The sequence below is a fragment of the Sceloporus occidentalis genome, unplaced genomic scaffold (assembly GCF_023333645.1).
Source record: "Sceloporus occidentalis isolate IW3139 unplaced genomic scaffold, rSceOcc1.0.p SCAF_1, whole genome shotgun sequence".
NCBI lineage: Eukaryota > Metazoa > Chordata > Lepidosauria > Squamata > Phrynosomatidae > Sceloporus > Sceloporus occidentalis.
The window spans coordinates 47492162-47508469 of record NW_028316981.1 but is presented as its reverse complement, the minus strand read 5'-3'; the positions used below and the strand labels follow the sequence as shown (position 1 = coordinate 47508469).

The 16308-nt window shown below is 39.7% G+C and overlaps 1 protein-coding gene across 1 annotated transcript in view; it reads right to left on the bottom strand.

Annotated features, from left to right (window-relative positions):
• Positions 1 to 629: 629 nt before the first annotated feature.
• Positions 630 to 16308, bottom strand: part of LMCD1 (LIM and cysteine rich domains 1) — a 67479-nt gene continuing 51800 nt past the window's right edge. Inside the window, exons 4-6 of the mRNA XM_089520236.1 lie at positions 15124 to 15459; positions 7132 to 7347; positions 630 to 3723 (exon numbers count right to left, since the gene is read on the bottom strand). Coding sequence (XP_089376362.1) covers positions 3565 to 3723; positions 7132 to 7347; positions 15124 to 15459 — 711 coding nt within the window. The 3' untranslated portion in view covers positions 630 to 3564. The remainder of the gene's footprint in view (positions 3724 to 7131; positions 7348 to 15123; positions 15460 to 16308) is intronic.

Genomic DNA, 16308 nt, shown 5'->3' with positions numbered 1-16308 from the left:
GCACTCTAATCTTTTTCCTCACACTCGTACTACACCTATGGCACTCACTTCTTATAGGTAAGGCTGTCTAACAATTCTTAGGCTTACCTATCAATTTGCTATCACAATAATCTAACGTATCAGTAGGCTAGGGCAGGGAACCGTCTAACTAAAAGATTTATGTACAGCACTGTGTAAATTTACAGCGCTTTATAAATAAAAGTTAATAATAATAATAGGCTAGCCATCCCTGGATTGGAGCTCTTGCGGGTAGTCCCATCCCTTAGAGAATGGTGGCATGTGCCTGCAAGTGCACTGATGTGGGCACACACGTTGTCTTCCATTGACTAATAAGGGCTTGAGCTCTCATGTTTTTTTCCATCTGTGTGTGTGTGTGTGTGTGGGGGGGCAAATCCTCACAGATGGGAAGGGCCCAGTGTCCCTTTCTGGTTACAGAGTTGGTCTCAACACACTAAGTAGACTATGGTGACAGAATTCTGAGCCATATTACTTTCACATGTCTAAAGTAGGAGAGTATAGATTTTGAGCACTTCTTGCTCCTTCTCTGAAAAACGAGCAAATGAAACTGGATACAAGCTACTGTTCCAAACATAATAGTAAAAAATATCAAAAAACATTTTATTGGGGAAGAAGCTATATAGAGATTCTGGCATAAAAGTTGTATTGATATTGTTTCATTAACAGATTTTTAAACATTTTGGAAATACCAGAGTGCTGCATTGATTTTACAGTAATTATCATTTTCACACAATGAAAGCAGTTTATTATAATAAAACACATTTTATATACAACTCAACATACAACTCAACAGTCACTACCTGTTTCTGCTCCAGTCTTTTAATACATAATTGTGAATAGGTTTTGTGTGCATGCGTGTGTGTGTGTGTGTGTGTGTGTGTAATAAAACAGATTTGTAACTGAAAATTCATAATAGCCTCACAGCTAAATCCACCCAGGTGTAAGCACTACTACAATGAATGGGTCTGAATGAAGTTGAGATATTATGTTGTATTGACTGTCATATCTTTTCTAGCCATTACTGGGAGTATCAAATATAAACGTAATAATCCCTGATGTCATGAAGCCCACATAGCTGGAATGCAGCTTTTTATTTTCCAGAAATTCAAAGAATATGTGCTTATGCCTATGGAGTTTCACTGTGAATAAGAACTTCTTCATGTTAAAATATATATGCCAGTTCTACCATATCTACAAAAAGTTGTTCCCCAACACTAAATTTATAGGAAATGCTTGTGCTAGATGAATATTTCTGTTTGTACGTGGAGTACCTACATTAAACAAGCCTCCATAAATTCTCAAAACAATCATACTGTTAATATACTTGAAAATAAAACGCTAGTATCTATGTGGTGATAGGACTATTTTTTTAAACAAACAAACAAACAAACACAGGATTGCAATTTTCCAGTTCTTTGCCTCAAATGATTTTTGCTCCTACTATATCATAAAAAGCACCTAAGGTTGTTAGCTGATCAAACCAAATATTGTTCAGAGACCAAGTAATGAAATATTTACTCTCACCTTAAGTAGTCATAGGCTATCTGCTACAAATAGATCTCATTTTGTGTTAATTAAAATAGCACCTTTACAACACATACAATGCAAGCCTTACTGCTTATCCTAATGGTAGAAAAAAACAACCCAGGAACTTAATAGACTTTAATTTTTTCCATGGCATGGCAGTTAGTGCTGTCTTGTTAGTTATGCCATGGATACACCTCTTATGCAGTTAACATTGTTCCTTATAACTATTACTGATTTTTCTATAGTTTAGGCTAGGGGGAAGCGCATCTTGCTCTAGGTGTTGTTAGACCAAGACGTTGACTGATACTGAGAGGAGTTGTAGTCCAACAACATTTGGAGGGTCACACCATTTCCACCACTGATTTAAGGAGACAAGAGCTTCATCGCAAATACTAAGCAGGATGTTGTACATTAAAATAAATAAATACATCAGATGGACTTAAAGGTCTCCATATCTCTAATAATAGTGCACTAGTTGAAATAGGTGGGGAATCTGTGGTTACCTGTAGGCACTGTTGGGTTGCAATTTCCATCATCCCATGAGAGCTGGTGATGATGGCACTTGGACAACAACAACATGTGGAAAGCCACCTGGTTCATATACTGTAAACCAACCCATATGATTTGACCCCATTCCTACAGCTACCTACATTAGGTGGATGTGGGAGGTGCAATCTTAAGCAAAGTATTAAAAGCTTTGTCTACATGGGTGGTTTAACTTGAGTTTTCCTCTGGGCTCACTTCATCCTACTTACATGACAGAGGGCCAAAACTCTGATTCAGGCCTGAACTGTCTTCATGATGCCCACACCTGATCCAGGGCATTCCCCTTCCACCCACATTTAAATAATTCACTATTTGCTGTGGGTTTTTGGTGGATTTTCAGAGGTGCCCAGCATTGATAGCATGGCTGGGTTCCTTGTTCTGACTTCAGCAGCAGCATTAGGCAACAAACACTAGAGAAGAGAGGAAAGAGCCAAAAACCTACAAGGTAAGGGATACATTTAGGGGGAATTTGAGGCCAGAATACTCCAGGGGCAGCCTGGAATATTCTAGCAAGTGCAGACAAACTCTATGTTGGCCCTTGACCTTAGATTGTTTCTTTCTCCTGTTTCTGGATGTGCTAAATTGAAATAGTGGAGAATATGGAGAATCAAGACTCAATATGGTTTGATCTCTTATTGATTACTCTCCATCGCTTGATGCTGGTGTGCAGGTGAGATTTTAAAGTGTATGAAATTGCAACCTTAAGACCTATTTGGTGCCAGAAATTAAACAGTTAAGTTAGGAGAGGGAAAAAAAACATACATTCGAACTATTTATCCATCCCAAGAAAACATAAAACTAACACTCCACCCACACACTGTGTTTTGCCTATAACTGCATCTAGAGATTTTGAACATTACTTGCAGTATATGTTTATTGTATTTATCCTGCTTCATTCAATCATTCTGCCTTCATGTTCTCTAGCACATCAAACAGGATAGCAACCTGTATTCAAATTGCAATGATGTATTAATCAAAGATAACTTACTTCTGAAAAGTGAGTCATTACAACTCTCACCCTTGTCAATCAATCTTTGAAGCCACTAACTGAGCTGGTGTTACCAGGTGTCACAGTTTAATTTACCAATTTAGTACTTTAACAAGAAAAGTAGGACATGACAGCAAAATGAAGAATTTTCAGTGCTTCTGGATATGCTGGATTAGCTGCTTGGTAACATGTTGTTGAAGAACTGAACATCACGAGACCTGGCTTCTAGTAAGTTTGGCTATAATTAATGTCTATCTGGAAAAAGCTAAAACATTCCACTCTTTAATTTTACTTTAATGCATTCACTACCATGTTACATCTTTCATCTTGTTTCTTATAATTATTTTATTGTAAATAGCCAAAGTAGTCTACATCCAAATGATGTAAATTTCTTTGCTTAAATCTTCCACTGCACCATTTCTACCCCACTGATTCCAATCTGTTTTGAGAAAACAATTCAGTTGGGTTTTGAAACTATATGCTGTTCAAGCTTGCTTGTTTTTACTGCAAGTTGCACACAGAAGGTTAGCTCCATCCAGGATGAATGGTTTGCCAAACAGTGAGGTCTCACACTCCAGGCAGGTGAAGTGTTGTTTGTGCCAGGTGAGGCCTTCAACTTGTTGGTAGTCCTCAGAAAATATTATCTGTGGAGGTAAACAACTCCATTAATCATGTCATCCTCTCCCTAAAGTCAGCCAAGTCCTATAACTCTTTCATTATGAAAATACACACATAGTGGTTGACATGACAAGCCAAGCCACATATAAAATAAGAGTAATGAACTCATCATGACTATTCAAGCATTGCATAGAAAGGCTATTCTTCTGGGAATGTGTAAACATAGACTGTGGGAGTATTGTGGCCTTATTAAGATGTACAACAAGTTAACAGTTTGCCATCAAGCATCCATTTGTTAGAATAAAACTGAAACTAAGGATAACTGCCTTTGGGCTTGGTAACCACACTATAGAGGCATACTCCATCAAAGGCCTGTGTGGAGTAATCTTTAGAATGTCGGACTGGGACTTGTTAGATCCAGATTTGGTCAGGAGCTGAGTCTTTCAGCTTGTCTGCCATGACAAATAGGGTTAGGTTTATTACCATTGCTTTGCTTGCTTATAACATATTATGTGCTATCATTGTGAATAATGGGACACATAAGTCTGTGGTGAACATCTTAGAAATTCAAATAAAGTTTTTCTGCTTTTATTATGGAAAGCTTGGTTTTCTGAATGGAATTGTTTCTGTACATGACAGATGGTCAGAACTAAGATTGTCAGGACTAAGACCCACCATTAAAATTTGGGAGCTGCCCCCCCCCCCCCCAAGAACATGGTGGCAGCTGCAGATTTCCTTAGAGTTTGCACATTTTTTATAGACAGTTCGTTCCAAATTTTGCATAGGTGGTACTACTGCTGACCAATCTGCTAAAGACCAAAAAGAAAGCAAAAAAAGTAAGTCAAGTCAAAAGTAAACTCAGTGCCAAAATAAAGTGGAGTACTGAGTGTCAACAGGCATGCAAGGAGCTGAAACGGTTGTCTAACCTATCCGCAAACACTGAAATCCTTGTCAGCCTTTTGTGGGGCAAGTTGATGTGAATGATACTGCTTTAAGGGCTGTTCTTTTACAAAAAATGAGCAAGGGTTGTTAAAAATTGGGCAGTGTGGGAGAAGGAGGCATCTGCCATTAAAAGGACTCTGGAGATGTGGCACCACATGCTGGAACAAAGTAAATTCCCTTTCAAGATGTGGACTGATCAAAGCACTGATCATGGCACTTATGTCCTAAACTAATTTGATTGGCAGAATTCTTTTATAAATTTAGGTTCACATTGAGGTATCTTCCAGGGCTAGGAATATGCTGGTGGACACTTTGTTCAGTTTGCCACAATATGAGAGTCAAAAGGAAGAGACTGTGGGGATTGTGGACTGTGGACATCCAAACACAGTGGGGGCTGGAAGTGATGACTTGCAGACAGGCAGTGAGAGCTGAATTGCCTGTTCTGGTGGAAGAACCCCTTCAGAAAGGTTTGTTGGAAGGAGTTAAGCAAGGTGAGTGAGCAAAACAGCACCCAAATAAACTGCAGCTATAAAACAGAGTGTTCTCTAAGGGGGACAAGGTGTTTGCACCTGAGGGATTGAGGGGTAAAATATTACAATTGTGCCATGACATCAAAACTGTTGGACATTTTGGATTTGTCAAAACCTTACATTTAGTAAGGAATCAATACTTGCGGCCAGGCTGTGGTTCCATGCCTATCTTGCAGGCAGATGCCAGATGGTGATGCTCGGAGACAATTACTCCTCTAAAAGGGAGTTGAAATCTGGGGTACTTCAGGATGCTATTTTGTCTCCGGTGCTATTTAATATTTACATGAAGCCGCTGGGTGAGATCATTCAGAGACATGGGGCGGGGTGTTATCAGTACGCTTATGACACCCAAATATGTTTCTCCATGTTTTGGACTGTTACAGTGACTAAGGATGCCATCTCTCCTCTAAATGAATGTCCTAAGGTGGTAATGGACTGGATGAGGAAAAACAGACTAAAATTGAATCCAGATAAGATGGAGGTACTCGCTGTAGGGACCCCCAAACCGGGTATGGATATATGTTCACCAGTCCTCGACTTCCCCTAAAGGACTGTGTTCGCAGCTTGGGAGTACTCCTGGACTCGTCACTCAAGTTATCAGCCCAGATAGATGCGACGGCCAGGAGTGCTTGTTATCAGCTTCGGCTCATACACAAGCTGTGACCCCACCTGGAGCCAGAGGACCTGGAAACCATGGTACATGCACTGGTAACCTCTCAACTCGACTGCAGTGCACTCTACATGAGGCAACCTTTGTGCCAAGTTCAGAAACTTCAATTGGTTCAAAACATGGTAGCCAGACTGGTCGCAGGTAAATCTAGAAGCGACCACATAACACTAATCTTAAAATCTCTACATTAACAGCCAATCAGTTTCTGGGCACAGTACAAGCTGTTGGTAATAACCTTTAAAGCCCTTCATGTTTTGGGTCCAGTCTTCTTGCAGGAGTGCCTTCCTCCATACAATCCACTTGACAAACTCATGTTCTCTGGGAAAAATCTACTGCAGCCTAGGAACCAGGCTGGCTGCGGTCACCCAGAAGACCTTCTCATCTGTTGCTTCAAAACTTTGGAATGACCTGCCACAGGATATCTGTCTTATTACAACTTTTGACGCCTTTAAGAAGGCTGTCATGGTAGATCTCTTCTGGCAGCCCTTCCCTGACTGACCATCCCGTAACACCTGCATGGCTTGCCTGTGTTTGCTTCATTACGCCTCATTTTTAAAATGTGGGTTTGTTTTTTTAAAAAACTATAATCTGGAGTTGAAGGCTTTCATGGCCGGCATCCATAGTTTTTTGTTGGGTTTTCGGGCTCTGTGGCCATGTTCCATGTTCTAGAAGAGTTTCTTCCTGACATTTCACCAGCATCTGTGGCTGGCATCTTCAGAGAATCCAGCCACAGATGCTGGCAAAACATCAAGAAGAAACTCTTCTAGAACATGGCCACAGAGCCCGAAAACCCCACAAAAAACAATTTATAATCTATTAATTTAATTGTATTTTATAACTGTTGTTTAGTTGAAATGGGAGTTTAAGGGGATTGTGTTTTATCTTATATATATTTTATATTGTTATTGTTATTAATCCATTTTGTGATTGTAACCCACCTTGATCCTCTGGGAGAGGTGGGCTAAAAATAAATTGTTTATTATTATTATTATTATTATTATTATTTGAGACAGCCCAGTATGTGCCATGGCAAAATGGGTGGGGGCAAACTGTGTGGACTGTTACAACTGTTGCCCACCCCAACTCAACTTTGGACACATATCATTTTGGATTTTATAGCAGACTTGCCTATCAGCAAAGTGCAAACTGTAATTTGGGTAGTGATTAACGTGTTTTCTAAACAAGCCTATTTTATATCCTGCAAAACAATCCTAGCAATACTTTTAGCTACATACCACATTTATGCAAACTATCCCAGACAAGAGATCCTCCCACTTCTCTGTTGGTTTTACCTCATCACAGGCAGCACAGCGTGGCCTTATGGTCTCACAGTAATGGCGCCCACACCAGATGGACCCATTGTTCCAGAAGTAAATCAGGTCAACGAGTGGTTCAGAACATTTGGAACATACAAAGCAGGCAGGGTGCCACTGGCAATTGTAGCCTGCTCTATCTGCATACACCACAGGACATTCCATGGGTAATTGTTGCTTGCAGAGGTCACAGAGCTAGAGAAAAAATTACATCAGTAATGAAAAAACAAAACAAAACCCTCCCATCCAGCTCACAACCATTTCCTCCATGTCTGTCTCCCTTCATTCACATTAATGTCTGCCTAAATTTAAAAAAGTTATATTTTCAAGAAGAAGCACTTACAACATGCTCAGTATGTAACTATGCAGTGCGCAGTAGCTTAATATGTAAATAAGCACACCTACACAGAGAATTTCAATGTCTTTATCAGCAGCTTCCAGGAATACTGAGCACAGGTATAAAAATCAAAATGAGACAATGCAGGGTGGAGGAAACTGCCTCTCCCATTAACCCCAACCACCATGCTAATGATCAGGGATGGTGCAATAAAGGTACTCATTTAGTCCATAGCAGTCCAAATGGTAGGAACCATTTCAGTTACTTCCAAGGGATGGTGACCTGCTTTAAAGATGCTTTAACAACTGATGGTTAAAAGCACTCTATTTCCATAAGCCAGAGACCCAAATGGAAAAGTATACAAAAACTGAACAGAATGCACAGTATAGGTATTTCTCTCTTCTACGCTCTTGTGAATGCATTAGTCTAGAAATGCATTTCTGTATTGCATTAGCTATCTTCAGAAATAAGGCACTTCAGTTAAAAGCATTACCTGTGAAATCATGCCCCATAAGGGAATGTAAATGGCTGCTTACTTTAAACTACCCTACTTGTGAGCAACACTGACGTATGAACAAGCACCCAGAACATCATAATGGCTGGTGTTGAAAGGACAATAAAATGGATTCTGGGGGGAAAGTGTTCATAGTATACTCCATGAAGAATATTATTCCATATTGCTTTTTGAAAACAGCTAATTCTTTCCAGGGTATCTCTTGGTTATTTGCATTTATTAAAGCATAAAGAAATAAACTGTAAAGAAACCTAAGAGAAAGGACTGGGCAGCTAGCATGAAGTCCACATGCATCATTTAGTAAATGGTTCTGTTCATTTCAACAGGGATGAACAAGTGTGTTGAGCCACTGGACTTTGTTCAAAAGTGCACCCCAACTTTGCACCAGTGGTTGTTTTCAGATACAGTCATGTTTATGTTGAAAGCATGAGTATAAAGGATCAAATATAGAGTGACCTCTTGATAACAACATTTGATTATTATTATGCAGAACAGCTAGAGGAGTTATGAATATTAACTTCATCCCTTTGCAAGATTAGCAACAAATTCCCTAACCTAAATCCACCTCTAGTCCCAACAAGATTAGACTCACTGAGACAATGGGACCTTGGCAAGTCAACATTTATGCACCGAGAGAATGAAAACTCCTCGATACAACAACTTGGCTGTATACTGGTCTGTTTCTGGGTACAATTCAGAGCAGCTTACAATGTATGTTGAAACAAAATAGCTTAAACAGTAATGATACTGAAATTTCAAAAGCATTTTACAAGCAATACAATGAAAACATCAATTTAAAACAATTAAAAACACATTATGCAAAAGTTCCATATTCAAAAAACAACTGAGCAGCACATTCACTGTACTTCTTTTTACCCCAACCAATTAAAGGCTGAAGGTTGTTTACATAGGAAATTATTTGCTAGCTGACAAGAAGAGAGAAGAAAAGAGGCTAAAAACTATAGTTTTTTGTGGGTTTTTCGGGCTATGTGGCCATGTTCTAGCAGCGTTTCTTTCTGACATTTCGCCAGCATCTGTGGCTGGCATCTTCAGAGAATGCTTTGCCTGGAAAAAACTGAGTGTATATATACTGTGTGAGCCTGGGAATGCAGGAGTGATTTGCATATGTATTGTTCTGTGTTGATGGCTGGCCTCAGCCTGGGAGGCTAATGCAAATGAGGTTTAATGTCTGCTAATTGGTGATCAATATTTGCTGGGAAAGCCCCTGACTCTGAATGATTTCCAGAACTTCGATGTTTTCAAACAGTATTTTATGCCGAGGATGGTTTGTGGCATGTTCTGCTACTGCTGATTTTTCTTTCTGGTCCAGTCTGCAGTGTCTCTCATGTTCCTTGATTCTTGTTTGCACACTGTGTTTGGTGGTCCCTATGTAGACTTGTCCACAGCTGCATGGTATGCGGAAAACTCCTGCGGCTGTGAGAGGGTCTCTCTGGTCCTTGGCTGAGCGAAGCATTTGCTGGATTTTCTTTGTTGGTTTGTAAACCATTTGAAGGTTGTGCTTCCTCACCACTTTGCCTATTCTGTCTGTGACTCCTTTGATGTATGGTAAAAATACCTTCCCTTTGGGTGGCTGCTTGTCTTCAGTTCTCTGGGTTTTCCTGGGCCTGGCAGCCCTTCTGATGTCTGAGCTGGAATAACCATTCATCTTCCAAGAAGTGGGGTTAACATCAATGCATCTGCAAACCCCACTTCTTGGAAGATGAACTGAAGCATTTGAACAGGCCTCTACAGGCTAATGGTTCTGGACCATGCCAACCACTACCATGTCAGGATGCACAGGGAAGCCATTGAAATCCACAAACACCTGGACAATTTCAACCGGAAAGAAGAAATCAAAGTGAACAAAATTTGGCTGCCAGTCCTGAGGAATAGCAAAATTAGGACTCAGCAAATGCAAATGGGAAACCATTCAGAGTCAGGGGCTTTCCCAGCAGATAATGACCACCAATTAGCAGACATTAATCCTCTTTTGCATTAGCCTCCCAGCCTGAGGCCAGTCATCAACACAGAACAATACACATGCAAATCACTCCTGCATTCCCAGGCTCACACGGTATATACACACTCAATTTTTCCAGGTAAAGCATTCTCTAAAGATGCAAGCCACAGATGCTGGTGAAACATCAGAAAGAAACTCTGCTAGAACATGACCACATAGCCTGAAAAACCCACAAAGAACTATGGATGCTAGCCATGAAAGCCTTCGACTTTACATTGGCTAAAAAACTGCCCTTGGGAGAGAGTTTTGTAGCATAGGAGAGGGTACTGAGAAGGTCCTCTTCTGTAATATGCCTGTGAAGCTGGTGGGAAGTAAAGAAAGCTCTCCATCCAAGGTATTAGGCAGGCCCATATGGGGTGATACGGGTTTTCAGACAGACTCTGTCAAAGGCGAATACTTGCTTTCCCAGCTGTACAGAAAAAAAGTCTGTGCTTAGACTGTCTGTATCCACTATGGAAACATTTTTTCTAATATGTGGTTTATCACATGCCAATGAATCCTTCCTTAGATAATATTTACAAGAAAATTTTTATTTCAGTGAAAAGGAAAATAAATAGGTTTCCCACAGCCATCCCTCCCTACCGCAAGCACACACCACCCTTTTGCTCTGAAGCAAAACTTGGGCAATGATGGAATGTTTTTGCTAAAGCCATTCCTCCCAGAGAATCTAAAGGAGAATTCACAAAGCTAAGGTTATTCAGCACATGGGTTTAAATTTGCTAAAGACTGTAGTCTTTTGAGGCAACCCATGTGCTGAATAACCTTAGCTTTGTGAATTCTCCTTTAGAATTATAAAGTATACTGAAACAATCTTTAGAGCTTGCTACTGTGTGTGGGACATCCCAGTCCTAGGCAGGATATTTGGTTCATTTGGAGCTACTACTTACCCATAGAGACGGGATGTCCCCATACATCTTATGAGTATCTTTCCAAGATTGTTTCATTAGTTGTGCATGACCACTGAGGAAGACACATATGTCGAAACGCGTTTGGTCAACATTTATTATTTTGTAATGGGCATACTGCATTATCCGTTTTAATTTATTAGTCATTGTGCACTCTCTAACCTGTTGTATACCCTTTAATCTCATTCTGTGAGGCACAAATGAATTGATATTTCATGTACTGTATATGTTCCCATGGGATTTGCAGTTTTCTGGCCCAGTACTGATTGTTCATTTTATGTTTATGTCTGTAGGGCGTGGCCCACAGGCTTGAATTACCTTTTAAAGATCGCATGCTTTGTATTTTAACATTTTTTAAATACATTCATTGCATTTGAGTGCAACACACTGTTTAAATAAAATTGCCGAGTGTTCGTCTCCCCTAAACTTTTTGCTCATTCACCTGCTTGTGTTTGTTTAGGGATTCACCTCCCAGCTTTTTTCCTCCCAGAGTTGTAGTTCAATGGTCAAGCCACTACTCCACACTGGCTCTCAGTACACACTTACTTGCTGAAGGAGCTTGCTTATAATTAAGATATGTATAGGATTGCACTTTGGATATTTTTACCCTCAACAAAACTAGGATCATGATTTGGTACTACGATCAGTGTTCTCTTTTCTAGGCTCTGAATACTGAAGTCGCTGTGGTTGGACAAGTGTTGGTACTTTACATATGAAATTTATTGAACTGCAGTTGCCTTAAAGGAACGCTGTGGAACAGAAGCTAATTCTGATTAGCTGCTTTCCAGTGGATGGAAAGCAGTAAGTTTTTATGACTCCGCTTCCTCTTCATGCAACTAATTTTCCTTTCAACAGAGCCAAGATTAAAAAAAAGCAGAACAGAAGTGATTTTTTTTTTTTTTTGGCTAGGGAATAGAAAGCTCCACCAGAAAAGATCTCAGATCAGGGAAATTTGCTAAGGTAATATTGATCCTATGCATTTAAACACAGTGTTCTCTCTCCTTATCAGACAGCCGAAACAACTATTTCTAAAATAAATAAATCTGGAGTATACTATATATATTTTTTGTGTTACTATGTAGAGATAGACTATGTATTTTTAATAGGACAGACTTTTCATAGGCACCAACATTCAGACAGTAACTATGTTATATATTGCAGTGTATATAACAGTTATATGTCCAGGCTTGATTTGTTATTTTCTAAATAATATAAAAAAGCAATCTGTCCTACAGAACTAGGCAATTAGGAATTAAGAACTGAAATTCACTTAGAGAACATAGTTCCTTTGCTACTTTTCAATATTTAACTCAGTGGGAGCATTTATGAAGTTGGTATTAATACATACTTGTGAAACTGTCCCTACAGTACTGTATCTGCTACTACATAAAATACATTTACATCGATGCCATTTTCCTGGTCTGCAAAAAACACAAAACAAAACAACAAAAACCCCGCACACCCAAAAAAAAAACACCCAACAGTCTGAAGTCGAGGGCTTTCATGGCCAGCATCCATAGTTTTTTTAGGGCTTTTTGGGCTATGTGGCCATGTTCTGGAAGAGTTTATTCCTGACGTTTCACCAGCATCTGTGGCTGGCATCTTCAGAGAATGCACGCCCACATAGTCTGAAAAACCCTCAAAAAAACCCAACAGTCCGATTTTTGGAATTCCAAAGCCTTCTGTGGAACTTTGCAGAGCAAACTTGGTGTTATTTTTGTGTAACACATTTGCACAAACAGAGCTTGTGTAATAATTTTTTGAAGATACACTAAATTAAAAACAAAGGTTTATTTATTTCTGGAAAATAAACACCATAAATATGTATTTACTTAGAAGGATGAACTTGTAATCAAAATAAACCATTAATGCCATTATGGTTTTCACAAATTTTTTTTTTGAGTAAGCCTTTGCCTTCAGTTATTAAGTTACAATACTATATACTATATACAGTTCAATATATAGGATAATATATTCAAACTATAAATGCAGACAAATTTCTGGATAATACTTTATTTAACTAAAAGTTATTCTTCAAATTACATAAAATATTTACAGCAACCAGTTCTGAGAGCAAACCTTTATTTCAATAACTGTATAATTATAAAACTATAATTATATTATTATAATTAATTATAATATCAATTATAAAGGCAAAATTAAAGGTTTTCCCTTGTGTCCAACTGTAGTGGTTGCTGCTCATCTCCATTACTAAGCCAAAGAGCCAGCGTTGTCAAAAAGACAACTCTGTGATCATGTGGCCTGCATGACTGCACCGAACACTGTTACCTTCCCACTGAAGTGGTACCTATTTATCTGCAGTCTGCAGACTTGCCATCAGCAGACTTGCCATCCATGGATTTGAGCATCCATGAATGGCAAGCCTGGGGGGAGGCAGCAGAGGAGAAGGAGGAGGAGGAGGAGGAGGAGACAGGGAAGACGAGAAGGCAAGAAATAGGGAGGTGAAGAGGATGAGGAGGATGAAGAAGGATATGGAGGTGGTGAGGCAAAGAGGATGAAGAAGATGAGGAAGGAAGTGGAGGAGGAGGAAGTGGAGGAGGAGGAGGCAGAAGTTGGTGGGAGGAGGAGGAGGAAGAGGGAGGGAGTGGAGACGGTGGGGCAAAAAAGAGGAGGAGGAAGAGGGAATAGGAGGAGGAAGAAGCAGCAAGAGGCAGCAGGGCTGAACAGGACGAGAAGGATGAGGAAGGAGGCGGAGGTAGGAAGAGGAGGAGGAAGCGGAAGGCAAGTGATGGTGGAGTGAAGAGGAGGAAGGGCAAGAGGCGGTGGGATGAAGAGGAGATGAGGAAGGATGAGGAGGCACTAGGGGGAGAGGGGACAGCCCATTGCCACCTGCCGCAGTGACAGCAGCAAGGTAGGATTCAGGCAGATTGGGGTAGCAAATTCCCATTGTCCCTAATGGTGGCGCAGCCTTGTGGCCATGCCACCACTGAAGACAATGGGACATGAGCATCCTAAAATTTTGGTATCTGTGTGTGGAATGGAATTGCTTTTGAACTGCTAGGTTGACAGAAGATGGGATTAGTAATGAGAGCTCACTCTGTCATGCAGCACTTGCACCTCAAACTGACAACCAGGCAATCTTGCAATCATCAGAGTCAGCTGCTGAACCACCCTGTTCCTTCAAAATCAATATTATAAATAATAATGTTATCTGCAAATCTCTCTTCCTCTCTTGGATATATTATTCTATGTATTCATTTTGAATACATTATTATGTTCTTATAATTTGCATCTATTAGTACTGTTTGCATCTATAAGTATTATTTCCTCTTGTTTTTGGTTTTAGGCATGCTATTTCTAGTGTCTTGGTCCTCAGAAATATGTCTTTTTGTTGTTTCTTTTTTGTGATTAGATGCCAAATAAAACACAGCCATTTCCTAAGATTTGGGGGCATGATTAATTTCACCCAAATTTACACATGTAAGTGGCTTTAAACAGTGTTGAATATTTTTATAAGGTCCTGTTTTAAGTGTTAATTGGTTTGATTTACTTCTAGCCTTTCAGTTATTTTTAGTGTTTTAACCTTTTGAACTGTTTGGATTTATTTTATTACATGCTGCCTTGAGTTCCTCAGATACAGGGTGAGATATAAATATTTTAATAAATGAATGAATGAATAAAATACAAGGAAAGAGGATCCTGTTAAAATTATGTGGCATTGGACTCTGAGCTTATACCTCTCTGTCATCCCCATATTTGAAGTCCACCTTTTCTTATTCCTCACTTTTGGCCTGTGTTCTGCTATTTAACAGCCTCTTACTCAGTTCACATAGCCATATTAAATCTATGGCTAGTTTGTTAAAAGTTTTCTTCAGAAAAAGAAAGAGAAAATGTAATCGTGAGAACAATGAATTTCTGAGCAGAATGGCAAGATTGCATTCAAATGTGTCTGCCTTAAGCATTCAAGGCACAATTTCTACAACTGCTCAGGAGTTCGCAATGATATATATATATATATATTGCACCAATGCTAATTTACTTCTTCACTCAGTCAGACTTGGTCAAACATAGCAATGATGCAATAAAACAAAGTGTTCAAGTCTCAGTCATCCACTCCTGGAACTGTCATCATTACATTCAACATTTTTGGTTGAAAGACATAGCATAAAGAAACAAACCAAAATGAACAAATGTGTTGAAATTCCATGTCTCAGGAATGTGACCAAGTACTTACCAGTTCTTGTCTTTTAGGCACATCACTCAGGGTTCCATTGGTTGAAACAGCTTCCTTCTGGACAGGAATGCTTTTGTTAGGTTGCTTTCCATCATCTTTGGTGGTCCCCCCTTGGCCTGGTAGTGCAACTTCTCCAACACCAAGAGCATCATCTTTATATTTCTTCACAAAATCTTCCATCAACTTTATTTCACTCTCTGCAAGACCCCGACAGCAGGAAGGATCCTGGTCATATATGGGAAGTTGTTTCATCAACCTCCTGCGACGATAATAAGCACCTTCTGTGCCAGCCACTGGTTGCATTTCTTTTGAAATTAGTCGCATATACTGGGTAGCCTGATTTATGGAGAAGAAACAAAAAATAACCATGTATGAAACAGCACACTGTTGTTAATCAGAATTAGAAAAACATGCCAACCCTGAGGTTGGTGGTCTGTATGTGGCCCCCTAAAACCAGACTTCAGCAATCACTAACAGTCCCCTGCCACCTCATCCACTAAAACCCCCCCAATAAAATGTCAGTGCAAGTTCCCACGTCCAAATGTGGTGGTTTTCCTTTTTCCAACCATCACAACCTCCCCATCTCTGATATTGCCTGCAGGGCCAAAAGTTGTCCCCACCCTTTGCAGTTCTTCATCCTTGCTTGAATAGAACATGAACCTTAGTAGTTTAATTAATCATTTTGATGAATAAGGCACACTTTTGTAAAACTCCTCCAGCATCCTCAGTGTTTGGGATGGTTCCTCAGCATTCCAGTTCCAAGAAATAACACTAAGAATTTTATGAGTTCCTTCATACTACATAGTTATAGTAGGATGACACCATTTTAGTTGCTATGGCTCTAAACTTCAGAATGCCAAGATTTGTAGTCTGGTGTAGTTCAGGGGAATGTGCCAGAGCTCTCTGGTAAATAATTTAGGTTCTTCACCTATTACAAACCTCAGTATTCTGTCAGTTGAAGCCATGACATAAGTGTAACTATGTTGTGGAGATACAGGGATGGGGTGTAGGGAGATAACACCCTATTACTAGTTCATTTATAAATAAGTACAATTAAGGCAATCAACAAGTGCAGGGACTTATGCATAAAGTCCAGCCTTTTAAATATTGCTGGACTGCAGCTTCCAGGACTCCTAAACACCAATTAAAGCTAGGATTCATAGACATGGTCATGTTAGACTGGGA